Below are 27,244 nucleotides of genomic sequence, written 5' to 3' on the forward strand. Positions count from 1 at the left end.
CCACAAACACACCCTGGGATCTCAGCTAAACTAAATTTGTGGTTTGTGCAACATGATCATCAAAGATCCTGCGGGCCATATTCTGCCCTCTGTTAGATCTGTGCAACCCTCAGGATTTTAGTGGAGTTGCACAGGTATAACTAGGCAAAATCTGAGAACAATGGGATTGCACAGTTAGCCTTACAAACATAGGTATGTTAGCGCCACAGGGTTAACATGATTTTTTTTTAAAAAAAGTTAAAAGTTACTTTATTTGTACTGCAGTCAGACCATCAGACTCAATACACAGTGAACAGACCTGCTAAGACATCTTTTAAAACACAAAACTTGACCCTTTTCAGAGTAGAACCACATTTTAAGAGTTGCTAAACACCGAAAGGCGCCATAGTTTCCATAGCTACTGCTGTAACCATAACTGAGCACATGTAAATGGTAGCAGGATACAGAGGCGGAGTTAAAGTGGCTACTGGAACCTTAGTGGAGAATTTCTTCACTTCCAAACATACTGATGTAACTTAAAAAAATATTCTAAAATACTGTTTAAAGAGGATAATAATTGCAACTATAACAATTTTAAACAAGTCTTCTTATTATTTATATCACCGTAGCAACTAGGAAACCCTCATCATGAACCAGCTCTTGGACTGATCCAATGAACAAGTTCTTAGTAGGTGTCTGGAATATATTACTTACCTGTTCATCCATATCTGCCTCCCCATCACTAGGTTCATGCTCTACCAAAGTAAGGCCATCCAGCTCGAGTATCTTTAGACACAGGCTATCCATCAGGTGTTGGTTGAACTGGTAGCTTCAGCAAAAGATGAAAAGTCATACTGAAAATAGCAGTGGAATCTCAACTAACATTTAAGCCTTAATCACGGAAGTTGGGGATGGCCAATACAAAACATCAACTCGTTTAAAGGGAGGAACTCCAAGTGCAAAGTGTGGCCAAGAACAGCACTGTTTAACAGCCAGACAGAGCCTGGGCAGACTCCATACAAGTCTCGCCACACAGCTCTGTCAGTGCACTAACCAGCTTCAACATTGACTAACCACCTTTTCCATTCTAATCTTGGGCCTCTCTGGAAGAGAGACTCCTCTTATTCTCCAACAGCTGCTGGTTCTAATGCTGCGGCTAAACATTTCTAGAGGAGACTGTGAGGTCCCTAAACTCATTTCAGGTGCAGTCTAAGGGAGATCAGAATCTATGCTTTGGAACATGAAAGGCTAACCACAGAACAGCCTCAAACTCCACCGCAGGGCACTGACCACCACCCTGTAAGGAACACTTCAGCTGTGCACAGCTCCTGCTGTTCGCTGCTGCATCACCTCATGGTATTAGGGGACTATGACCCCCTCTGGCAAGACATTCAGTTTGATTCTGTAGTAAGCTAACTAGGAACTAGCCTGATGTAGCTCTTAGGAGAAGAAGATGGATTGTTCCAGTGGATACAAGAGCAACTTGGTAACTACACCAGCCAGGAGTACTTAATGGACAGTGCAAACGGCAACCTTCTTCAGAGTTTGAAAAGGTCCCCACTTGGGCTCCACTGTCCCAAAGAGCTGGAGTTCCAAGACCAGTTTCTGAGTTGACTCCCCAACTGCAGCACAAGCCAGTGGTATTAGCCAACAACCATCCAAACTTAGCCGAGGCATAAGCAGTGATATGCAGCTAACCTTCCTGCACTGAGAATGAAGTCCCTGAAGAACTGCTGGCACCCTGGGAAGGCAGGGGGCGGGCAGGGCCCTCTGATGCTCTGAGGAACGACAAATCTCTCCTGTAGCCTCTTCAGCCGGCTCAGGTTATCGGAACCCAGCATATTAAGGACATCCTGGTCTGGGGTATCTCCCCAACTTGTGCCACCACCAATAGGACCTTTACACATCTTCAGGAGGGGGAAAAAGGAGGGAGATGGGAAATTTATAAGATTTTCTTTTATCTTGCCCCACCCACACTCTGCCCCATAAAAAGACTTTTGGTGTAGGAGCTTTCTATCCAATGCAAGGAACTGAATGTGGCTCCCTATAGAGCCTATGAATGCTACTTCCTTCAGCCAATCAAGGGAGAGGAGAACATATGGAAAAGCGTACAAGGCCAACACATGCTACCCTCCCAGCCTAGTGGTCTCAGGAATGGAATCCAGATCCCACATATTAACACTAGGACCCTAGGTTGCTGGGGCAGCCTGCCTTCCTATTACACAGAGAATATAAATACCATGGATAAACTGTACAACCTGCATGAACCAGAGTTCAGTCTTCCACGGTTTAGCCCACCGCTCAGGGCTATTTAAGACTGTGCTTTTCTCACTGTCATCTACTGCATGTTCCTGGACCAGACTGTGTGGGGCTCCCGGGTGCTTTACAGATTTTAAGTATTATTTGCAGTGACTCATCCACACAGAGAGCTACAGCTCAACACTCAAAGGAAGAGGTCTTCAAGCCCTCAGAACTAATCAGGTACCTAGGCACCTCAAGGGTGCAACTTTAAATCCTGGCACCACACTGAGAAGTAAACTCCTTAAAATACAGTATGGTGAGGTTAACATTTATTGCGTCTCAATAATTCTAAACTGAATATACTCAAGTTTACAAAGGAAAATCATTTTACAACTGCCAACCCTGTAAATTCACCCTGGGCTCTGAGAATCAAGTTAGATTCCTTCCTGCTCAAGTATCACAAATCTCACAAGTCCAGCAGGCCAAGTTCTGGTCAGTTACACTCATACCTCATTGCAGACAAAACATTTTCAACTTAAGTCTTCAGTTACACCTATGAAACCCTATGGTCTTCAACAAGAATGCAAAGATGTAACTGAGGGAGAAATCTGGCCTTGCAATTGGAACTTAGTTAACACTTTTTTAGATGATCCCAGTCTCTTAGCTACGATGGTTCTGCAAGGCTAACAAAAGTAGAGAGCAGTTTTGCTCACTAAAGTCAGCAGATGACAACTGTGGAGACACACAGGGAGCATATTTTCAGAATAAGATGCCATTTGTACAGTCTCTTTTCAGATTAGAAATACACTGAAAAGGTGGGATTTTCAGCGGTGACTAAGGAAGTTGGGTGCCCAACTTGCAAACTGGGTACCTAATTCCCTTAGTCTCCTTTGAAAATCCCAACCTAAAGGGACATTGATCTCAAAGTATGCACTGAAAATAGTTTCAAGTACTACACCTTACCAAGCCTCTCTGACAATTTTTTGCGGTTTAGATTTTTTTTTTTTTTTTAAATCTCTCTCTACAGTGCTGTGTGAAAGGAGACTCCCTACAAACAAGGGAAACTGATCAACTATACAGGATCAGCAATGGAAATGACTACACACAAAGCAATCGAGCAGAAAATTCTCTCTCACAGTGATCTCACACATTACTTGGAACAACAGCAGGCAAAAAAATTAGATAGAACAACAATAATGCATCAGACAGCATCGAGTCTTCTTCTGGGCATAAATAAACCAAAATCAGGTGCCATCATATCCAGACCAGGATCCAGCAGCGACAGTTAATTCCACTGAGAAACACAACAAACATAACCAGGCAAGTCTGAATCAGATACACATCAACGTCTAACCTTTTTTTTAAAATTTCCAAATGTGTGAATTTTTATTGCTGGTAAAACATGCCAGGTGAACAGCTGTTGAGACCAAAGCCCTCTGTAGTGACAGCTCCATACACAGCCCTATTAGTGTGCCATAAACCTGACAGAAAAATCATCTCTAAAGTAGAAAAGATTAAGTAATCCAATCTCCATCATCAATTAATTCCCTGGTATGTCTGTCCATTGTGGTGTGGACACATGTCCACTAGGAACTGTACTGGGAACAAACTTATTTTACACAGCCCACTCTAAAGTTATTAGATAAGCGTAGCTTTCTACTGATCTGTGCCGGATTTGAACTAATAAAATTATCCCTGGGAGATATCCATTTTCCCAGCCCCCTCAAATAATTCTATTCACTCCGGAAAGGGTTCAATTACAGCAAAAAGTATGTGTACAAATGTATAAATACTAGGTTACATTTTGCTATAGCTTAGCAAAATTGCTCTGTTTATGGAAAATATAATAAATTATTTACCTGGATAAGCTGTTTCTGAAAGAGCCTGGCAAAGTGGCTGTGATTATAGGCTGCTGTGAGGTGATTCATCATAGCCCTGGGAAACAAAACAAACTGCTAAAACCATAAAGAGCCAGTCAAAACAGAGTCTACATACAGCTATAGCAGAAGCACAATGTGATTTCTTTAAAAGCCAATGCCTTCCAACGTCATATAAATAAGAAAACAAGGAAAGAAGAAGTGGGACAGCTAAACACTGAAGATGGGGTGGAGATTAAAGATTATCTAGGCATGGCCCAACACCTAACAAATATTTGCCTCAGTTTTTAATGAGGTTAATGAAGAGTTTAGAGATAGTGGAAGGGTGACTAATGGCAACAAGATATGGAGGTAGAAATTACCACATCCGAGGTGGAAGTCAAACTCAAACAACTTAATGGGACTAAATTGAGGGTCCCAGATAACCTCTAGCCAAGAATATTAAAAGTGGTGGCACATGAAATTGCAAACTCAATAGCAAGGATGTTTAATGAATTTGTAAACTCAAGGGTCATACCCTAAGACTGGAGAATTGCTAATATAGTTCCTATTTTTAAGAAAGAGAAAAAAAGTAATCCAGGAAACTACACGTCTCTTAGTTTGCCCTCAAATGTATGAAAGGTCTTGGAACAAATTTTGAAAGAGAAAATAGTTAAGGACATAGAGGTGCACAGTAATCGGGACAAAACACAACATGGTTTTACAAAAGGTGGATGATGCCAGACCAACCTGATCTCCTTCGAGAAGATAACTGATTTTTCAGAGAAAGAAAATGCAGTAGATCTAATCTACTTGGATTTCAGTATAACATCTGATACAGTTCCAGATGGGAAATTATTAATTAAATCAGAGACAATGGGGCTTAATATGGGAACTGAAATGTGGATATGGAACTGGTTAAAGGGAAGACTACAAAGTGTCATATTGAATAGTGAACCATGAGGCTGGAGGGATGTTACTAGTGGAGTTCCTCAGGGATCAGTCTTGGGACCAATCTTATTTAACAGTTTTATTACTGATGTTGGCACAAAAAATGAGTGTGTACTAACAAAATTTGCAGATGACACAAAGTTGGGAGGTGTTGCCAATACAGAGGAGGATCAGAATACCATACCAGAAGAGCTGGATGACCTTGTAAAATGGAGTAATAGAAATGGAATGAAATTTAATACTGCAAAGTCATGCATTTAGGGACTAACAACAACAATTTTTGCTGTAAGATGGGGACATCAGTTAGAAGCGACAGAAGAGGAGAAAGACCTGGGTGTATTAGTTGGTCACTGGATGCCTATGACAGTGTGATGTGGCGTGAAAAAGGCCAATGCAGTCCTAGGATGAATCAGGAGAGGTATTTCCAGTAGAGGCAGGGAACTGTCAGTACCATTATACAAGGCTCTTGTGAGACCTCATTGGAGTACTGTGTGCAGTTCCTTTCTCCCATGTTTAAGAAAGATGAATTCAAACTGGAAGAGGTGCAAAGAAGGGCTACTACGATGATCACGGAAAGAGAAAACCTACCTTTTGGGAGGAGACTCAAAGACCTTGGCTTGTTTAGCCTAACAAAAAGAAGGCTGAGGGGAGATATGATTGTTCTCTATAAATCCGTCAGAGGGATAAATACCAGGGAGGGAGAGGACTTATTTAAGTTAAGTGCCAGTGCAGACACAAGAACAATGAATATAAACTGGCCATCAACAAGTTTAGGCTCAAAATTAGGCAAAGATTTAATCCCCAATGGCTGGGGACGGCAAACTAGATCGGGAGGACTGAGTTATTACAGAGAATTCTTTCCCTGGTGTCTGGTTGGTGGGTCTTGCCTACGTGCTCAGGGTCTAACTGATCGCTATATTTGGGGCTGGGAAGGCATTTCCCCCTGGGTCAGATTGGCACAGGCCCTGGGACGGGGGTGGGGGTGTGTGTTGCCTTCCTCTGCAGCAAGTGACCCCTTGCCCCATGAAGGTGTACATTAGTGTAAATGGTGAATTCTCTGTAACTTGAAGTCCTTAAGCCATGATTTGAGGACTTCAGTAACTCAGCTATAGGTTAGGGGTCTATTTCAGAAGTGGGTGGGTGAAGTTCTGTTACCTGCTACATGCAGGAGGTCAGTAAGACTAGTTGATCACAATGGTCCCTTCTGAACTTAAAGTCTATGAGTCTATTCTGCTCCAAAACATGAGACTGTAAAGCAACATCATCTTTATAATTAGCTCTGTGCCTTCTGTGCATCTACTGGCTTCAGGGACAAAAATAAGTTTTTACTGGATTTCCTATTAGCAAACCAGAGCTGCAGCACTAGTCTCCTACCTGATCTTGTTGCCCAGAACTCTTTCAAAGTCCCAGCCTGGTTTTTCATGGTTATCCTCCCACTCACGCAGCAATTCATAAAAGATGTCCCTATTGAACAAAAGATGCAAACATGTCAAGTCCTCGGCCTTTAGCATCTGAGCCAATAGCAACTGATGCCCAGCCAACAGTTCACAAGATATCCCCTAACTGAATACACTCCAAACTGAATAAAAGTCACATCTCCAAAGCCTCACGTATCCTATCATTTTGCAGCAGTGACCATCACTACTGAGATTATTAGTTTCAATCTGCAGCCCACCACTGACAGGTGCTCTGCCTGAGCTCAGGCATAATGACCAAAACACTCATCCCATTATTAGATAGGGTAAGGGTCAGATAAGCAGATGAACCTGTGTGGTGGATCCCTCAATGAAGCAAAGAGAATAGGAACCACATGAAATTACTTCTACAAGAAAAATAGAACAAGTTGAGAGGAGACGCTCCCCTACTCTCCCACCACAAAACAGAAAAGAGACAAAAGGAGTAGCTCCAAAGGCTGAGCTGAACCAGCACTGCGTTGTGCTGCACTTTCACATCAACAACTTCTGCAGAATTTAGGCTTCCATTGTTTAAAGAGATTAAGTCCTTACTCCCTGTAAATAGTAAAGGCCTGTGTTTTTAGAGCAAAACATCCCTAAGTCTATCCTCCCTATGTTGTATATATGCAGTATAGCTGGATGTTATGTAATCCAGTTGTTCACAATCATGGATAGAACATACCCCCCACGCACTAAAACTGGAGGACATTTACCTTTGCTTCTTAAATATATGAAAAGCCCTGTCACTTGGAAAGTTAGAACGATTGTCCGTTTCTGGCTGGAAAGAAACGGACTGGACAGATGAAGGCAGCAGGAGGGACACCTATTGAACATATAACAGAGTCCATTAGTATAATGTAATTCTCTGATTTGACATACAGCCTAACAGTAAGAAGGGTAAAAAGAAATGAACGTGAACTTAGATATTACCAGAGTCAAGCTGTTCAGACACTAACCATTTCCTATCCACTAATGAGTAACTTCTGGTCAGCACTAGTGCAGAAAAGGCATAGACACAGTCACTCAGTAGGATGGTAAGGGGGCATCTCCTATCACTTTTGAGGAATTCTCCTGAGACCAGGAGAACAGAACTAGCAGGCGCATGCCCTGGAGAAAGAGCCCTGGGCAATCATTTAACGTGTCAGCTCAACACAGGGATTCTGAGAAGGTGAGAGTAACAGCTGGCGATTCCTATGTCATCATCTCTCCTCCCCTCTTCTGAAAGAGAGAGAATCCCTTCAATCAGTAAAACAGCTGCTACCTTTATCTATATGGCCCTCATCACATAGCATTTTACAATCATCAGTTGATTTTATCCCCACAACACTGCTTTCAGGCAGGGAAGTACAACTCCATATTCTAATTTTTTTAGAACAGACTGGGGTCTGAGGCACAGAGTAGATTAAGTGTTTTGCCCAAAACAACACAGGAAGTTTGTAGCTGAGCTGTGAAATGAACCCAAGCCTCCTGAGTCACAACCCAATGCCATATCCATTAGGCCAGCCTTCCTACCTCCACACTCACCACAGGGAAAAGGGTAAGAGTGAAATCCTGGCCCCACTGAATTCACTGGGAGTTTGGCCACAGACTTCAATGGAGTCAGGATTTCACCCTAATTGGAATACAAGTTAAAGGAATCCCCAGCTACAGGTCATTGGCCCTAGCAATGCACAGGCTCAATCTGGAAAGGAAAGGGTCATTTTAACATAGTCTCCCAATAAATTGAAAAACAAAGCCCCAGAGCAGGATGAACAGGATTTGATATCAGAACCATCAAACTCACTGTGGCAAGGGAGAGATGGGCAAGCATATTACTGGCAACCCCTTGGAATTTCATACATTCAACTTTCTAAGGACTATTCATATTTTACCTTGGCTGTGCTGCTTTCATAAGCTTTCATAAGCCTCGCATGCAAGCCAGGGGAAAAGGATGCAATCCGCTCATTCTCAGCCAAAAGTTTCAATGTCCCCCTTTCTAAATGAGAAATAATTCTGCAAAGAGAAGACACACGGAACACAACACAGAGAGCAAATCTAAATAAAGTGTACATTTATTTTACAAAAAACATGCAGATTTAACCACTAGCCTCCTGTAATCTGGATCCTACTGGCATCAACAGGACACACTGCAAATGCCATAGTCGCACGGAGGTGACATGAAGGAAAAAGTCCACTGAGTTTTTCCTGTTCTGGTGGCATCTGAAGCAAAACACCAGTCCTACCAAATTCCAACTGCATTTTGGATGTGTTACCTCATAACCCACCATTTCCCTGTGGGACACTTATACTGAAGCAAAATGATGTAGAGGCCACCACAAAGAAAGGTCCTAGTTTTCTAATTCAATTGAGTCTTTAACTTAGTGCATGACTTTGCACAAACTACTCAACACCATGCCCCTAAAATGACCTCAGTGAAATCCAGATGCATGCTCTCTCGCCCCCTCACACAACCCACCTACATCCAAAGAAAGAGAAAGGTTCAACTTACTCAAACTGACAATCCAAAACCTGCACAGCGAAATAAACACAGTTGTGTACATTTTGAAAATGCTGCCGCTCTACTGCATCTGAAAACAAACCGCATTTAACAACAATTGGTGGAAAATTCAGAAGCCAAATAGAGGGATGTAGGAATTACCAAACCCAGTCACATCATTGGTCCATCAAGACCAGCAGCCTCCTTCCATCAGTGCCCATTATCTGACATGTAACATGAAGGCAAAACACCCCATTCTAACATGGTTGGCCAATTGTGCAATGTTGCATGAGAGGGGAGGATTCTTCCTGATCTCTGAGGCAATTATCTGGAGCCTACTCTGAAGCCTGATATTTGATTGCCCTTATTCTGTGCAGATCTGGTCACCTCATCTCAAAAAAGATAATTGGAATTGGAAAAGGTACAGAAAAAGGCAACAAAAATTATTAGGGGTATGAAACGGCTTCCATATGAGAAGAGATTAATAAAACTGCGACTATTCAGCTTTGAAAAGAGACAACTAAGGGGGGGATATGATAGAGGTCTATAAAATCATGAGTGGTAGAGAAAGTAAATAAGGAAGTGTTATTTACTCTTTTACATAACACAAGAATTAGGGGTCACCAAATGAAATTAATAGGCAGCAGGTTTAAAACAAACAAAGGGAAGTATTTCTTCATGCAACACATAGTCAACCTGTGGAACTCTTTGCCAGAGGATGTTTTGAAGGCCAAGACTATAGCAAGATTCAAAAAAGAACTAGATATGTTCATGGAGGATAGGTCCATCAATGGCTATTAGCCAGGATGGACAGGGATGCAAAACCATACTCTGAAGTGTCCCTAGCCTCTGTTTGCCAGAAGATGGGAATGGGCAACAGGGGATGGATCAGCTGAAGAACCTGGCATTGGCTACGGTTGGAAGACAGGATACTGGGCTACATGGACCATGTTCTGACCCAATTTGGCTGTTCTTATTTGAATCGGTATAACTATCAGCATTCTTGTTGGACAAAATTATCCACCTTTTCTAGTTAGTAGTGGGTAATCAACTAGATCAGGTCATGTTAACACCTTAAATCTCAGCCTTGGACAAGAGGCTGCTTCTCTCTTAAGGGTCAGTCCTACAAGTAATGGAATTTCCACTGATGTCAATGGGAGTTAGACATGCACAGGGCTTACAGGAGTGAGCCCTTACAAGACAGATGTGGACTCCTGAGACAGCTTCAATGGGATTCTACCCATCCGCTCCTTGATGAAACAATCAATTCAAACTGATTTGGAACAAGATGAACACATTGGCAGCACTATGTCCACAGATTGCCAACTGTGGGCCAAAACATCGAGCAAATACAACCAATTATTAGACTCCTCCAGACAGTGGCTGGGGTGCACTGTGCTACCAAAGTCAAGACCAACTGGGGTCCTCCAGATCTCCAGGTGACAGAACAATAAGAGCAGCCAAAAATGGAGCCTTTTCCTAACAGACAACAGGAGCCATTCTCAGCTAGAAGTCACTCTTTGCATACCTTACCCAAAAATCAAGATGCTGACTAACTTAGCGTAAGGTCCAAATCTGCCAAAAAAAATGTGTACAATTCCCACTGATGGGAACTGCACACGTGTCCCTAGGCAGAATTAGACCTTAAACTTACAATGAGTTCAACAGTATTTCTGCGTTTGAAGGAAATGATGGGAGGAGCAAATCTGGTGAATCACCCTTCTCTCTGAAAATTTGTTTTAGCAGGTAAATATGGAAACCAGCCTACTAGATTATAAAACAACCATTCATTCCAAATGTCAAACTAATTTGGTGACCTGGTCTATAAGCTGTGGGCTACATACCACCTTAACTCCACAGTGGAACATCCCCTCATATCAACAGGAGGGTTATACAAGATGAAGGATAGACACTGATCTTTTTGTAGTAACTAAGCTTTTAGGGTTCTTTATTTGTTCATATTCAATACCACTGAATGCCATATTCCATACCACTCACTGAGATATGCTAATGCAACTTAATGCAGGCCTCAGAAGTCTTCAGTGTAATGACTTTTGGTCACTAAATCCCTGAAGCTGGATTTGAACCCCTTGAATGAGAGGTGATATGCTCTGTATCCCATTACCACACCTGGGAACAATCTAATCTCCATTCAAGAGCATTGCTGACCTTTACATTCTTGATTGAATTCCAGGTCATTCTCACCATCTTCCGAAGAAGTTGTTCCCTTGGACGTTAGCAGCTGCAGGACAAAGAAGAGCTCCAGGAAAATATTTGGAACCAGATTTTCTGAAAGAGGAAGTGAGATAAAATGGTTAGATACTCAGCATTCATCAATGTTAATAAATCAAGATAACAATAAGGATAATCAAATCTCAAGCTTACAGTCTCAGCTGATCCATACAGGACTCAACAATGCTGATACACAGCCATGCGCATTTGGGTAGGTGCATTATAGAAAGCATTTTACCTCCTTTCCCCCAAAAGTTAAACCATGGGTAACAGTTTAAAACAGCTTATAAACCACTTCAACCTCATAAGCATGGTCAGGGAAGAGTCCTGGCCTCTGGTATTTACTTTTCCAGTTGGGCCAATGCAGTTTGAGTCTCCTGAGGGGTTCAGGGAATTGTGTAGGGCCCATCTCATTTTCTAGGCTTCTGTCCAGTAAGGGATGGATATACTCTTTTGAGTAGGACGGAGGTTTCTGTTTATTTTTCCAGGCAGCACTCACTCATATTAGGTCATCCATGCATTCTGGAAATAATAAGTATTTAAAGAAGATATTCCACACCATGGTCATTTCACTACTCCCAGTTCTTTACCTGCTATACAAGTTGAATAGAGCTGAGCCAGCTGTTCCAGCTGTTTCTTGCAGGAAACTTTACTGAGATCTGCACAGGTCACTACCTGACTATCAGTAGTGAGGCTTCCATTCCAACTGTAATTAGGCTTGGTAGGTGTACTGGGATCCAGAGACAGGCCTGCAGGAGATGATGTTTGGTGCAGCAACTTGCATCTGAAATTCAAAGTCAATGACTTACAGAGGAACTGAAGATGACACACACCACATTCAACACAGGAAGATTTCTTCTTCTTCACTGTATGGTTTGCTGGGATTCCTACAAGAACTGATCACAACATTTACAGAATCTAATGCAGCTTCCATACAGGAGGAGGGTTAAATAACCCAATACCCAATTTCCGCCTAATGACAAAAGATTGTGGTTAAGGCACAGAAAAATGGAATTCAAGAGAACTGAGTTCGAATTCTAAATCTGCTGTAGCTCAGAGTGTGATCCTAGGCAAGTCACTCAACCTCTCTGTCCTATAGCTTTCCCTTTCCTAAAATGGGCTGATAGGCACTGCATTACACCTCTGCGTACTCTACTAGCTTTCAGTAGGTTTGCATAGGTAAAACAGAGCCTCATCTGAAGACAATGGTGTTACATAGGTATGTTCGAGGGTGCAGTCTGACCCACAGAACTTTGCATTAATGCAATAAGGAGCAACTGAAATACAATAAATTCAGGACCAATATGATGCCAGAGTCACTTTGCAGAGTAGAAGCACACCTTTAAGTGAAGAGTGAAGGCTGAATCTGAAAACTTGTTAGTCTGATACCAGGTTCATTTTCATCTCATCTGGTTTTAGGTCAATTTTTGATTAAACAACTAGTATCTGGTCTGGATATTTTCTGTTAATTTACAAGTTCTTATTGGCAATGTCCTAATAAAGGGAGAGGTATGAATCCCTGCAGATATGTTCCCACCCCTGTTCATTCTGTACCGTTCTTTCTTCAGCATCTCCCTCTCCTCTTGAAGGCTGCTCCCTGTTATGGAGGTAACATTCCCTTCCTGGATGGCAGCAAAGGTCTCAAGACTGGTCCCAGATGGAAACCGAGCCGCTGGAGACTGGCTGACTGGCGTGGAAGTAAAACACATCTTAGGTTTTGAGTGGGAGCGCTCAGAACTCACTGGAGTTGGGTTGATTCGTCTTGATGGCTTGCTTTTGCTGCAATAATTTAAGAGAGGCTTCCTCTTAAATGAAGCATAAACAGATCAAGAGAGAAAATAGCAGTCAAATCCATCAAACTCTTTCAGAGCATTTTGATGCCAGTGTAAAATTGATAAGGAAGGAGAGAATCACAATACAGTGCAACTGTAATCGCATCTGGCAGGGTGGCAGATTTTACCCCGGTCAGGAGACAAAGAGTGGGTATATCCTACAAATATAGACTTCAATGATCCTGATGAAATACAACTTATTTCCTGCTACTCCACTGCTGTGACTTAAAAGTAACTATGATCACTATGGGGGAAAACGGATGAAAAATGAATACTACTCAACTTATCTACCCACTTGTCCTACATTGTAAGACTGCTAGCCTAGGATATACCAAGTTCTGGCTGCTCATCAGTTCATCACATAGTCCCAAAATGTTCATGAAAGCATGACATAGCGGCCAAAGAGGGTCACTGGAATCAGGACTCCGAGATTTCTATTTTTGCCTCTGCCACCGCCCTGCTTTGTAACCTGGACAAATCCTAATTTCTCTGCACCTCAGTTTACCTATTCATATAATATTGCTTACCCACCTCACGAGGGTGATGCGAGGCATAAGATTTGTAAAGTGCTATGAGATTCTTGGGGAAAAGGCTCCGTAGAACAGTAATATGTCATTTTAAATGAAATGTAGAAATTATGATAAAAATCAGTGTTCTAAAACTGACATCTCTTTTCCCAATGAATCTGCTGCCTGCTACAATGTTAGCTGCTAGGGACCTCAAAAGACTACTTATACTGTTACTTCCAGATTTATATTTGACCGGTCTCCTCACACTTTTCACATCAGTCACACTCTGCAGAGCTTGAAACTTACTGCTTGTGATGGAAATGCACCATATCCTGCAGGCCAAAGCCATCTAACAGAGCATCATAAGGATTTCCCATCTTTAAATACCCACCCTCCACGTGGGACCCTATTTCTCAGGAGAACCAAGAGTTCTAACCAGCTCTAAGATCACTTCAATTAACTGACGTTAGAACTGCGCAGACCAGGCAGCAGAAGCTTGACTCTCCCTGCAAGGTGGTTACTTGTGGGTGTGGGGGAAGAGGTGTAGATGGACCGGGTCTAACAGTAATTGCTAAGTACTGATTCAACTGTAACTATACCTCCTTGAAAGAGAGCAGATACTCCCTATCCCACCCCTCACGGAGAAAGAGACCACTGACTCACAGGAGAAGAACTCTGGCAGTCTATACTGTGGCATGGAGAGCTGTGCATCAGCTACTGTAGCAACTGTTCGGAATTCTGAACCTATGTACTTTGAGGTCTACTAAAGGGAAGGAGAGTAAAGGTGGCTAAGATTAGTGGGCCAGACCTACATTACATTCAGCTAAGTCTAGCTGGAGAAGTCCCTGCCTTAATCTGAAGAGGCCTTTCAGAATCACACATCCTTCAGATTTTCACAGATAGCCACGACCTAAATTTTTAGAAGTGATTTTAGATGGTAAACATGAGAGACCTTAAAGGGCCTGATTTCTCCTTTATTGAGACCTAGCAGTGAATCTTAGCTTTTATTAAAAATAAAGAGAGAGAAAGAACCAACAGCTTGTACCACCAGGAAGAGCTGCACCCCTAGACAGCCCAGCTAGAAGAGATCATTAGCAATCAGGGGAAACTCATGCACTTCAAGAGCCAAACAGAACCCACATGCCATCCATCCACCCACCCAGCCCATTACCACAGGGGACCCACTTCCCTCTAACCGCCACCACAGAGCCAGAGACATACGATGCCTCACCTGCCAATGCTGTTGCCACCAGCGGTCTCAGAATGCCTGTTTGCCATCCTGGCAGCTGTTCCAGACAGCTGCAGCAAAGTAGAGGAGCCACCTAGGATTTCATACGAGGATAAGCCCTATCATGTTTAAATACAACTGTAAAGAGTCAAGTTAATGCTGACTGACTGTGACTCACTGGTCATGGCAAACAAGGACAAAGGTGTGCTCAGCATCACATTACCACTGTCTCAACTCTTCACAACTGTGTTTAATGGTAAGACTTCCTAATGAAGATGAGCCCCTAGAGGAGCTTCAGAAGGATACTGGGGAGGGGGAAGCATGGTAAGTTGAGAAACATAGGCTGCACAGCATAGCAACAGCCCCCAATCTGCAATCTATTACAAAATCTTTATAACTGAGACAGTATAAGACCACCTATACATTATTACCTGTGAGATAACAATGTCAGCTGCTCCCAATAAATAACCTGCAGTACTCAATGCTGCCAGCACGATCAGAAAAATAAGAGTGCAACAAGGAAGACTTGCTCTTACTTTGTCAAGCCAGAAGCAACACTCATTGGTGGGAACTCCTCCAAGTTGTTGAGGTTCAGCTGATCAGGTGGGGAACTGGCTGAGGTAGGACCCACCTCACTCCGTTTCCTCCTCCCGCCACTCAACGATGCGCTGTCACCCTTCCCATCCTCCTCTTCAGTGAGGCTTCGCCCTATGTCCCGAGCCACTTGCCGGCCAGCGGCACTGGCAGAATTGTTGCCTTTTCTTCTGCCTCGCCTCACTGGCTGGACATCTGGTGTGGGCATAAGGAAGCTGCCCAAATTGGCCTTCTGAGATGAACGTTTCTCGCTGTGGTTGAGCACAGGGCTGCAACCAAAGCTTGGGCTGGTGCTGGGGAAATCACTGCCGGGGCGAGATAAGCTTGACCCAGTAAAGGCAGAAGAGCCACATGATGCAGCAGAGGAGGGAAAACTAGCATCTGGGGTACAGGAGCTAGCTGGGGTCCTCTGGGAAAAGAGTTGCATTCGGCTGCTGCATGATCCTGCTGAGTTGCCTGCCCTCCTTTCTGACCCTGTCTTTTGGCTCCCATGGCTAGCTGAGCTCCTGAGGACCTTAGAATTTGGGGTTTTAGCAGGGGTAGAGGGCCCATTGGTCAAGATCTGACTAGTCTGTTCCCTTAAAAAATTCAACAGGAAAGGCACAAAGTCTTTCTGAAGCAAACTATGAGGTACCAGCTTGTCATTGACATGGTTCTCCTGCAAGGAAAGAGAACAAAACATTAATAAAGATACCCGTGGACTTACTCCAATCTGTTTCTTTCTCTCATATACTGGGCACAAATTCATCCTCATCATGGATTCTAACACTTAAGTTGAGGGAGTGTCTCTAGTAGTTACAGCAAGGAACAGATTCAGGAGTTCTTGGTTCTACAGAATTCCCAAGTCTGACTATTATTCCTCAGGGCCAAATTTTCAAAAGCAGCCACTAATTTTGGCTGCCCAGCTGGAAACAATTGGGGGTCTGTCTGACAGAAATGCTTAACACTCACCACTGCACCTAGTCATTGAGAGCTGTGGGTGATTAGAACCTCAAAATCAGACCCCTTTAAAATGTTTCAAGTAGGGTGCCAAAAAGTTGAGGCAAACAAAATTAGAGGACAATTTATTAAACCTGTAGCTTCTCTGTGCTCCAGTTTCCTACTAATACCCTCTCCTTCCTCAGAGGGTGCTCCAAAAATAAATGATTGTTTGTATAATGCTTTGATATCCTCACATGCAGGACACAACAAAAGAGAAAAGCTCTTACTACCTTTTAATAAAGTCATATTATTCACTTGAGAGATCACAGAGCTCCAAATATAGTACGCTACAACTTCTATGATGCACAAAACTAATATTCAAGAAAGCGAAATAAAAATGCAACATTAATATATTTTAAATCTTCATGGGAACATAATCCTTAAAAGGGTAACATCTGTAAATTATCTGAGAATTCTACCACTGGCTTTTAAAAATTATTATAATACTGTAAAACTTTGTATGCAGTGTAAAAAAAGTCACTCTGCTCTTTCAGTGCATCACATTTCTATTTTCCTCACAAGAGAACTAGGCAAAGTTAGACACAGTGCCAGAAGAACTCTCTTGGATACTAATACTTTTTTGTACTGAGACCTGGCAACCACATTGTCATACTTGTGGTCTCCTCTCTTAGGCCCTATCCAAAGAGGAAAAGCTTTATTTCCCTAAGTGAGACCCTGGTGAAATGGAAAGCAGGAATTTCAGAAGACAGCAAGTACTTTATTTTTATGGAGCTTTTTCTTGAGAGAGGAGGTAGCGGAACCACTATCTTCCTTTGCTTCATATATGTGCCCCTTCAAGAAACACATGCTGGGAGACTTGGCTGAGAATGCAAATGAATTTCAGTTTCCCAGCTCAAGTAAGAAAAATCTGCAGTCTCTCTCTGCTTTTCCACTGTTCGTTGTTTTCCAAAAATGGCCCTACTAATTAGAGCACAAAACAGACCTGGATTTTATCAGCTCTGATGCAGACTTGCTAAATGCCCTTAGACTCAGACATTAAGGCCAGAAGCATCCATCGTGATCATGTACTCTGATCTCCCGCACACCATAAGAGACAGAACCTCACCACCCACTCCCGTAATAGATCCATAACCTCTGGCTTAGTTACTGATGTTCTCAAGTAATCATTTAAAGACTTCAAGTTACAGAGAATCCACCATTTGCTCTAGTTCAAACCAGCAAGTGCCCATGCCTCAAGCTGCAGAGGCAGGCAAAAACCTATCAGGGTCTCTGTCAATCTGAGCTAAGGAAAAATTCTTTCCCAACTCCAAATATGGCGATCAGTTGAACCCTGAGCGTATTGGCAAGACCTGCCAGCCAGACAGCTGCAAAAGAATTCTATGCAGCAACCGAGAGTCCTCTCCATCTAGTGTCCCATCGCTGGACAATGGGGATATTTGTTACTAGCAGTCGCAGATAGGCCACATGCCATTGTAGGCAGTCTAATCATCCCATCCCCTCCAGCATAAATTTATGCTCAGTCTTGAAGCCAGTTAGGTTTTTGCACCCCCCTCCTCCCTCGGAAGGCTGCTTCAGAACTTCACTCCTCCTTCATTTCATTTCATAGGTGCTGACTCTGCGCGTGCTATGGGGCTGGAGCATCCACAGAAAAAAATAGCAGGTGCTCAGCATCCACTGGCAGCCGTGCTGATCAGCTCGTCCCCCTCCTCCACAGTGCCTCTGACCCACCAGTGACCAGCTGTTCAGCACCATACAGGAGGCACTGGGGGGTGGAGGAGCAGGAGTGGGGTAGTGGAGGAGGAGCAGAGGTGGGGTGGAACAGGGCGGGAAGAGGCAGGCTGGGGTGGGGAAAGGGGTGGAGTGGAGATGGGGTCGGGGGGGGCAGAGGGTGTTGAGCACTCCCCAGGGAAATCACAAAGTCCATGCCTGTGCTTCATCTAATTTCAAGCCTAAACTTGTGGATGGCCAGTTTATACTCATTTGTTCTTGGGTCAACACTGGCACTTAACTCCTCACTCTCCCTGGTATTTATCCCTCTGATGTATGTACAGAGAGCAATCATACCTCCTCTCAGCCTTCATTGGACAAAAGTCAACATGGTTTCTGTAAAGGCAAATCATGTCTTAATAATCTATTAGAGTTCTTTGAAGGGGTCAACAAATGTAGACAATGGGGATCCAGTGGACATAGGGTACTTAGATTTCCAGAAAACCTTTGACAAGGTCCCTCACCAAAGGCTCTTACATAAATTAAGTTGTCTTGGGATAAAAGGGAAGGCCCTTTCATGAACTGAGAACTGGTTAAAAGACAGGGAACAAAGGGTAGGAATAAATGGTAAATTCTCAGACTGGAGAGGGGTAACTAGTGGTGTTCCCCAAGGGTCTGTCCTAGGACCAATCCTATTCAACTTATTCATAAATGATCTGGAGAAAGGGGTAAAAAGTGAGGTGGCAACATTTGCAGATGGTACTAAACTGCTCAAGATAGTTAGGACCAAAGCAGGCTGTGAAGAACTTCAAAAAAATCTCACAAAACTAAGTGATTGGGCAACAAAATGGCAAATGAAATTTAATGTGGATAAATGTAAAGTAATGCACATTGGAAAAAATAACGCCAACTATACAATATGATGGGGGCTAATTTAGCTACAACAAATCAGGAAAAAGAGTTGTTGTGGATAGTTCTCTGAAGATGTCCACACAGTGTGCAAAGGCAGTCAAAAAAGCAAACGGGATGTTAGGAATCATTAAAAAGGGGATAGAGAATAAAATGGAGAATATATTATTGCCCTTATATAAATTGATGGTATGTCCACATCTTGAATACTGTATACAGATTTTTTTTTAAATATTTTATAATGGAGATATACCTATCCCCTAGAACTGGAAGGGACCCTGAAGGGTCATTGAGTTCAGCCCCCTGCCTTCACTAGCAGGACCAAGTACTGATTTTGCCCCAGATCCCTAAGTGGTCCCGTCAAGGATTGAACTCACAATGCTGGGTTAAATTAACAGGCCAATGCTCAAACCACTGAGCTATCCCTCTCCCAAATGTGGTGTCCTCATCTCAAAAAAGATATACTGGCACTAGAAAAGGTTCAAAGAAGGGCAACTAAAATGATTAGGGGGTTGGAACAGATCCCATATGAGGAGAGATTAAAGAGGCTAGAACTTTTCAGCTTGGAAAAGAGGAGACTAAGCGGGAATATGATAGAGATGTATAAAATCATGAGTGATGTGAGAAAGATAAGGAAAAGTTATTTACTTATTCCCATAATATAAGAACTAGAGGCCACCAAATGAAATTAATGGGGAGCAGGTTTAAAACAAATAAAAGGAAGTTCTTCACACAGTGCACATCAATTTGTGGAACTCCTTGCCTGAGGAGGTTGTGAAGGCTAGGACTATAACAATATTTAAAAGAGAACTGGATAAATTAATGGAGGTTAAGTCTACTAATGGCTATTAGCCAGGATGGGTAAGGAATGATGTCCCTAGCCTCTATTTGTCAGAGGGTAGGGATGGATGGCAGGCGAGAGATCACTTGATCATTATCTGTTAGTTTCACTCCCTCTGGGGCATCTGGCATTGGCCATGGTCGGTAGACAGGATACTGGGCTAGATGGACCACTGGTCTGACCCACTATGGCCATTCTTATTTGGTTAGACTAAACAAGCCAAGCTCCTCAAGTCTTTTCTCATAAGGTAGGTTTTCCCTTCCTCTGATCATCCTAGAACCTCTTCTCTGCATCTGTTCTAGTCTGAATTCATCTTTCTTGAATACGGGAGTCTAGAATTGCACACAGTATTCCAGATGAGGTGTCACCAGTGCCTTGTATAAGGATACTAACATTTCCCTATCTCTACAAGAAATACCACACCCGATATATCCCAGGACTGCGCCCTTTACCAAGACAGTTACCCTGTCAGACCATCAGGTTTCCCAGCTGTAAAATGGACTCACAATGCAAGAGCAACTGGGTGAAATTCTAAGGTCTGTGTTACACAGGAGGTCAGACGAAATGATTGAATACTCTCTTCTGGCCTTAACATCTAAGAAAATGGGAATATTACTTGTCTGCCTTACAGGGGTAGTGTCTTAATGAGTCAGACAGCTGTGAGGGTTAGTTAATATTTGTAAAGCACACTGACGTCCTTAAGCAGAAAATGCTATAAAGTGCAAAGCCTATTTTCAAATACAATCCCAAAAAAACAATCACGCACAACCAACATTTATTATTTGTATTACAACAGAACTGAGAGGCCCCAACCAAGACTCATTGCTAGGCACTCTACACATACAAGGAGACACAGAAAGGCAGTGGGAGAACCAGGGATATAATCCAGGTCTCCTGATTCCCAGTCCAGTGCCCTTTCACTAGACCTCTAGTCTCCCTTTTAAGCAATATTCTTCTAGCTGGCAAAGCTGCACCAACAATGACTTCACAATATCTCTCAATTTTCTCTCTTTCCCTTTGCTTTAATTTTTATTTCAAAACTGCAGTGATCATCTTTTGATTTGACTTCTTTTCCACAGGATGTAGATTTTTCTCCCATGGTGGCTTTTATTTACAATCACATAATTAAACTACATTTATACAGTTCTTTTCTTCCCAAAAAGATTCTAAATACATCACAAACATAAAAGTATTTAACAATTACTATCAATTCAGCTCCTTGATTCACAGTAACTGTTGCATTAGAAAGTGGCACCTGCTCAGCAGCAATGCTATACAACAGGTTTAGAAAGGAAGCTAGGAGAAATAGTGCAGTTACCTGAGGTGGCCTTTGGTAAAGATGGTGTTTACCACCTCTGACTTATGAGAAATGCCAAGGTGTTTTAATAAAGCATTTTACATCTCATGCAAGAGACAGCACAGACAGCAGCACAGTACACACAAGCACTCCACTGGAGCAATTAGTCAGTACTAACTCGGAGGGATCAGTGCCATCTATTAAAAATTGCCACTGTCCTCCTGCAGCATTCTGAAATTCTGAATTTCTTTGGAAGTCTCCTATTCAAGTAATAACCAGGCTAGATCTCACTTAGCTTATCAGGTTGATGAGAAGATGTTATAACAGAATGTGCCTTTAAAATAGCGTTTGATAACAGCTTGCTGCAAAACCAGCAGATGGCGCTCACAAACTACAGGGACAGCCATATTTCAGGAATACAAGAGAATGGTGTGAGGGTTCTGTAATACACTTGGCTCCGCAGCTCAGGCTGAGTTTATCTGGATTCCTTCCTCAGCTCTCACTCGGCCAAGCCTTCCTCAGCGGCTACAGACCAAAACAATAACCAAGCAATTTTGTGGGTCACACCAGGCCTGGCAAACTGACAGAAATAAAAAGCTGTACCTAATTAACGTGAGATGTAACTTTAGCTACCCTGCTCTTAACACAGCTCATGGAAACTGCGGACAGTGCTGAAAGCGGGGGGATGTGGAGGGCGCAGGGGATCACACCCATCTGGCACTTTATTTATACAGGTATTACTGGGGCTGGGCTGCTGAGGAGGGACACGCCCCAAGCGCTTCTTCACCAGCGCCGCTGCTCCTCCCGCATCATTTTCCTCCTGCCTGTTGTAAGCACTGGCCACCGCCAGGGCGCAGCACACAGGGTGGCAACTTCATGCGTTGCCCTGCGCCGTGGGAGCCCCGGTCCCCGCCTTGGCCCCTCGGCTGTCCGGGCTCCCTCAGATCAGTGCTGAGCAGGACACGAGGTTCCCTCCCCTCCAGTGACGCTGCGCCCGGAACGCCTGGACTCACGCCGGGCCCGAGTGCGCAAGGAGCCCGGCAGCCCCCGGGAGCAGCCCGGCGGGCTGGGCGTGTGGCCCAGAGACCACCCCGGGGCAGCCAGGCTGCAGCCCAAGACGCCCGTCTCCAGGCGCCCTCGCCACAAGGACTCCTGGCCCGGCCGGGCCGCGGAGTCCGGGCTGCAGCAGGCCCCGGCCCCGCGCTGCCGGGCTGAGCGGCGTCACACAACGCTGCCGGGCTGCGCGTTACCTCGGCTGGGCCGTGGCTGGGGCCATGCTCGAGCCACCGCACCACGGCGCTGGGCGCCACCTCCTCCCGCAGTATCAGCTCCAAAACAGCCGCCATCCCCGGCCCCGGCCCCGGCCGCCCGCCCGCCCGCCGAGCAGGCGCACAACGCACGTCGCGGCGCGCGGAGAAGAGCGGCAGCGGGTGGGGTAGACCCTGCCTACCCCCGAGCGCCAGGGACACCAGCTGTGGGCGGGGCTAGAATGTTGTACCACGCGGGCGGGGGAGGGGTGGTGCCGCCAACAGCCTACTCAGAGGGAGAGGGGAGGGATTGGGATCAGATTTGCGCCGTGGGGTGTGATTGTGACGCCAGAAAGGGGCGGGGCCAGGACGCTCTGTGCCGGTGGTGGGCGGGTCTAGGTGGGGCGGACGCGGGTCGCAGCGGGGATTCCCATTGGGGAGCTGCGCGCGCCGGCTCCCTGCGCGGGCGGGGTCGCCCGGACACCGACTCCCGCCCTCTCCCCATGTCAACAAGCGGGGCGCGGGGCGCCTGCGCCGGGGGCTTGCGCGTCCCCCGCGCTCGTGCGCGGCGTTGGTCTCCTGAGCAGGGCCCGGGCTGGGGCCTAGCGGCGGCCTCGCAGCGATCGCGGTGGCCTGCGGGCCCCGCCCGCCGGGGAGGATGATGGCCGAGGACTCGCCCAAGCGGCGCAAGGCCAATTTCAACGAGGCGGAGACCGAGGTGCTGATCGAGCAGGTGCTGAAGCACGAGCAGCTGCTGTTCGCGGCGGGGCCGGGCCGCGCCTCCCCGGGCCAGAAGCGGCGGGTCTGGGAGCTGATCCAGCACAAGGTGAACCCGGTGGCCGCCTGCCCCCGCGACGTGGAGGATCTCAAGAAGCGCTGGAGGGACCTGAAGCGGCGCGACCGCAGCAAGCTCTGCCGCCTGTCGCAGGGCTGCGGCCCCGCCGGCCACCCCGGGGGGCTCGGCCTGCTGCTGTGCACGGAGGAGATGCCCCAGCCCGCCCCGCAGCCCGACCACCACCGGGCCTACGGCTCCGCGCTGGGCCCCGCCGAGGCCGTGCCCATCGTGGGCGGCATCGACACGCTGGACCTGCCTGGAGCCTCCGTGGTGGACATCGGTGAGCTCCGGGGCTGGTGAGGGGGGAGCGGGGCCCCATGCACCCCCGCCGGTCCCGCCTCCCACCGCCGGTCTGGGCCTCCGGCGCGCAGGAGTCGGCGTTGCCATGGAGCCGGGGGATTAGCCCCTCCAGGTCACTTGTCTTGAGCAGAAGAGCGGATCGTCCCTCCCGCAGAGAGGCCAGCTCAGCCTCTCTGTAGCGGCCGGAGGGCTCCTCATTTGGGGGGGCGGGGTGCTTATTTCCCCCCGTTGGACGCGGAGAGGGGGCGCCTGTCATTAGCTGGGAGCAGCAGCTTTGGTAGAACGCGTCTTCCTTCCAGCCCGCCCGCCAGTGACCTGGTTCATTCTTAATGATTTATTTTTTTGCCCTGTCGGTGACCCCGTGTGATTCCTTCCCTCACTTTACGCGCTGGTACATGTTGGTCTGCAGCCTCTCCCTGAGGTGCAGCCTAAGAGACAGATCCAGAGCAACACTGAGACCCCCCCCCCCGATACCCACCCCCACAACTCCCCTTTACTCAGGACACACCGCAAATGACACAGATGTTAGAGGGACTTACCCCAGGCAGCCTTGGGCTTGAAGCTTCATGTGTTTGCTTATGCCAGTCTCTGTTCCAGTGTGCCCCCCCCCCTTCCAGTGTTTTAGGGGCCAAGATGTATATCTTGATGTGAAGAATTAATTTACAGTATAGGGGTTTTTTTTATTTGTGTTAAATCTGCTTCTCTGGTGTTCAGCACATCTAGTTGCAAAGTGCACTGTTAGTCTCTCAACTTGCAAATACTTATTTACCTGCTTAACTTTATTCCTGTAAGGTGTCCCATTGATTTCAGTGGGACTACTCTTAATAGTCAAGGTAAGCAATGTAAGGATCAGAGTCTTAAGCAGTATCAGTTCACCTTCTCATTCTGTGCCTCCAAGAGGGGGAAAAAAATCTCATAGAACGCTATCTGGCGTTATGGGTAGACTGTGTAAAGTATCAAGTCAAAAGTAATTATAGTTATCAGAAGAAAAGAACACAACATGAGTGGAGAAGCAGATCCTTGTCTTCAACAATTAAAAAAAAAAGTCTTCACTTACTTGCTGATTCGCCAGAGGTCCCAGTTGTGTGCAAATTAGGGATGCTCTACTGTACAAGCAGCCAATTTTTTCAAAATAATTTCTGCTTATAGTGGTTTTCTCCTCTCACCCAAGTCACATAGATGCTGAACTGTTGGCAGGTTTTGCAGATAGGTTGTGAAAAATGAACGGACATATTTTGGATGTGGTGCATTAGACCCAGCTGTATATGTGCAAATTTGGATCATTCCTACCACTCACTTGCATTCCACCATACAAATTCCAGCCTTTGTAAGCTGCAGCCAACTGGTAAATTACACCCTGTTGTGCATGGGTCTGCAAGGTATGAGCTTTAGTGCAGTGAAACTTACTTCAAGCAAGGAGGAGTAATTCAGATAGGATGTTGCTTTATTTCTGCCTTGCAGATACTGTGCTGAACTGGGGGAGAGGAAAATAGGAGCTTTGAATGAACTTAATTTCTTCTGTAGCAAATGCTTGGGGAGTAAGTGATTTCAATCTGAGATTTGCAACGCCTAGAGCTATGTCATTTACCGTGAGCATGTTTCAATTTTTTTCCCTACCAAAGGAGATGATACCTATGCTACAAGTTTCAGGGATAATTCAGTACAGGTCATCATTATAGGGTCTTGACAGCAGAAGTACTATCTACCGCATAAATGCCTATAGTGCTCACTGGGCAGGTAGAGGTTTGATTGACCACAAAGATAATGAAGTCTGATGACTCGTTTCTGGTTTTGTGTTTTTCTCCCTCCTCCATGCCCTTTTAGGGTTTACAGATGATCCTGGTCCATCCCACCAACCCTGTCTTGAGAACATGAACTTAAAAGAGGAAATAGTAGTGAAGGTAGTAGAGCCAGAAGAAAGTTCTGAGGACATGGCTGTGGTTCCACCTAGCCAAGAGCAACTGCCATTTCTGGGAACAGCTGGGGGTGGCTTGTCTGGGAAAGTAAAAGCCAAAACAAAAGGCCGGTCTCAGACAGACCAAAGTGAAATTACTGAAGAGGACCTAATGCAGATCCAGCAGAACCAGATGCAGGTGATCCAGTCTGGCTTTGACAGTGTCAACCACAACCTTCGGCTGCTGCAGCAAGGCATGCAAGATCTCAGCAACAGCCTCAGTATTATGGCACACACTCTGGTGGCTATCAAAAATGTTTATGTGAAAAACAACACTGGCCCAACCACCTACGCCACCACCTCTACTCAGACCACAGCAGGGTACCTGAGTCCTGGGTCTCCCCAGATCTCCCCAGCTGAGGACAGAGGCAGAGCACAGGTGGCTGGAAGCAGCAGCAGAAGCAGCAGCTGCAGTTCCAGCTCTATGTCTCAAGAACCAGGCCCTTCAGAATTTCCTAGACCACCCCTGAGAACCATTAAGAAAGAACATCCAAATGGCTGCTACTATTTCTGTTTTGCAGATGTTTAAAACTTGAATATGTGTAAAGTGACCGATGTTAGAGGTGCTGTTGTATGCGCTGCTCCACGTTGTGACTATAATGGAGCAAATAGGACTTGCCTCCTGCTTTTTTTTCCCCAGTGGGGAAAGTTTCACAGTAGGTGGCATTTGACACTAACTACCAATCTCTCATTTGTTAACACTAACTGTTGCAGTTGGTTAATGTCTCTCTTCTGTTTTCTTCACCGTCTTCTTTCAAAAAAAAATCAAATTTATTTTGACTAAGACTCTTGTCTGTATCCTCTTTGGGTTAATGTGACTTTTTGAACATAAAAGGCATGATGAAGTGGGGTGCAAAGGTAATGTTACAGTTATTGAATAACCGAAGCAGAATCTGTTAGTTACGCAAAGTATGTATTTTTTTAAAATCCAACTGAAAAAATAGTTGACTTTAAATTTAGTATCTGCTATTTTTATTGTATTTTTAAAAAGACTTTAAAAAAAACTGAGCTGTGCAAGGTATCACAAGGGTTTGGCAACTTCACCTCCTGGGGGGACAGGATAGAACTAGGCCACGGAGCTGCTGATCCATGAATGTGCTGCTCAGATTTCATCCAGCATTGAGCCATCTGATCACTGTTCATTTCCAGCTCTTCAGATGCACGTTCCCTGCAGAAGCATTTTGCTTAACTGCAATGAAAGTGGAGGCTATTTGTCATATCATTTTTAAAAAGAGAAATATAACCAAAAAAAAATCTTCTAGTGAGTGATGCCTGCTCTCAATATGGAACAATCTTTGCTGGTATAGCTTAGCACCAGGTTCTGTCTTCAACAGAGCCAGCATGCTTTCTGAGGACAAAGGTCACTGTTTGAAAGAGGTAGAAAAGAAACCCCTGTCCTATATTGTCCAGAACTGACAGCAGACTTACTTCTCAGAGTATACTAGTTAAGGTTTGGCTTAGGTTGGGGAAGAGCAAGTGCTCTCTCCTGGTTCTTGAAAGAGTTCCATCTGCTGGGCTTATGTTTGGGTGGAAGTGATAGAAGATCTTCCATTCCCTTATCATTATATCATAGCACTTAGGAACCCCAGTCATGGATCAGGACCACCTTGTGCTAGGCACTGTACAAACATAGAAGAAAAAGATAGTTCCATACTACATTCTGAGGGAAGAGAAAGGATGGGGGCAAGGAGAGTCAGAGGAGAAAACAATTCCTAAATGCCACCCCAGGAGCAAATAAGAGACAAGGAGAGCCATTACTTTGACTGATATTCAAACTAAATGCAGATGACAATGTATTTAGTTTGAATATCAAAATAGGGAAAACTATTGCTATTTAACACCTTTTCTTAAATTAATTGT

At 44.9% G+C, this 27,244-nt stretch overlaps 2 protein-coding genes across 14 annotated transcripts in view; one reads left to right on the plus strand and one right to left on the minus strand.

The window, feature by feature from the left end:
- Positions 1-22,432, minus strand: part of CDAN1 (codanin 1) — a 96,693-nt gene extending 74,261 nt beyond the window's left edge. For 6 of the 13 annotated variants that reach the window (XR_004000014.1, XR_004000013.1, XR_004000017.1 and 3 more), the window contains exons 1-11: positions 15,295-16,109; positions 12,744-12,968; positions 11,780-11,973; positions 11,127-11,246; positions 8,970-9,048; positions 8,353-8,473; positions 7,195-7,304; positions 6,402-6,491; positions 4,080-4,155; positions 1,678-1,886; positions 694-808 (exon numbers count right to left, since the gene is read on the minus strand). Coding sequence is in view for 7 of the 13 variants with exons in the window: in XM_030559598.1 (XP_030415458.1) it covers positions 694-808; positions 1,678-1,886; positions 4,080-4,155; positions 6,402-6,491; positions 7,195-7,304; positions 8,353-8,473; positions 8,970-9,048; positions 11,127-11,246; positions 11,780-11,973; positions 12,744-12,968; positions 15,295-16,109 (2,154 nt within the window). In the remaining 6 variants the exon portion in view is untranslated. Of the gene's footprint in view, positions 1-693; positions 809-1,677; positions 1,887-4,079; positions 4,156-6,401; positions 6,492-7,194; positions 7,305-8,352; positions 8,474-8,969; positions 9,049-11,126; positions 11,247-11,779; positions 11,974-12,743; positions 12,969-14,761; positions 14,853-15,294; positions 16,110-22,298 lie in introns of those variants that run through there. The other 7 variants (XR_004000018.1, XM_030559599.1, XM_030559602.1 and 4 more) reach the window with 5 other exon arrangements.
- A 490-nt stretch (positions 22,433-22,922) lies between these two features.
- On the plus strand, positions 22,923-26,343 carry LOC115650137. The gene is made up of 2 exons (XM_030559606.1): positions 22,923-23,410; positions 25,255-26,343. Exons 1-2 carry the CDS (start codon positions 22,954-22,956, stop codon positions 25,911-25,913), a joined length of 1,116 nt encoding a protein of 371 aa, XP_030415466.1. The 5' UTR covers positions 22,923-22,953; the 3' UTR covers positions 25,914-26,343.
- The last annotated feature ends 901 nt before the right edge of the window (positions 26,344-27,244 follow it).

Source organism: Gopherus evgoodei, chromosome 4 (genome assembly GCF_007399415.2).
Source record: "Gopherus evgoodei ecotype Sinaloan lineage chromosome 4, rGopEvg1_v1.p, whole genome shotgun sequence".
NCBI classification, from domain to species: domain Eukaryota; kingdom Metazoa; phylum Chordata; order Testudines; family Testudinidae; genus Gopherus; species Gopherus evgoodei.

Bases quoted from the DNA above. Each gene is read 5' to 3' on its own strand.
- LOC115650137 (XM_030559606.1), top strand. From the start codon at position 22,954: ATGATGGCCGAGGACTCGCCCAAGCGGCGCAAGGCCAATTTCAACGAG. The intron at 23,411-25,254 runs GTGAGCTCCGGG...ATGCCCTTTTAG, and splicing joins AGCCTCCGTGGTGGACATCG to GGTTTACAGATGATCCTGGT.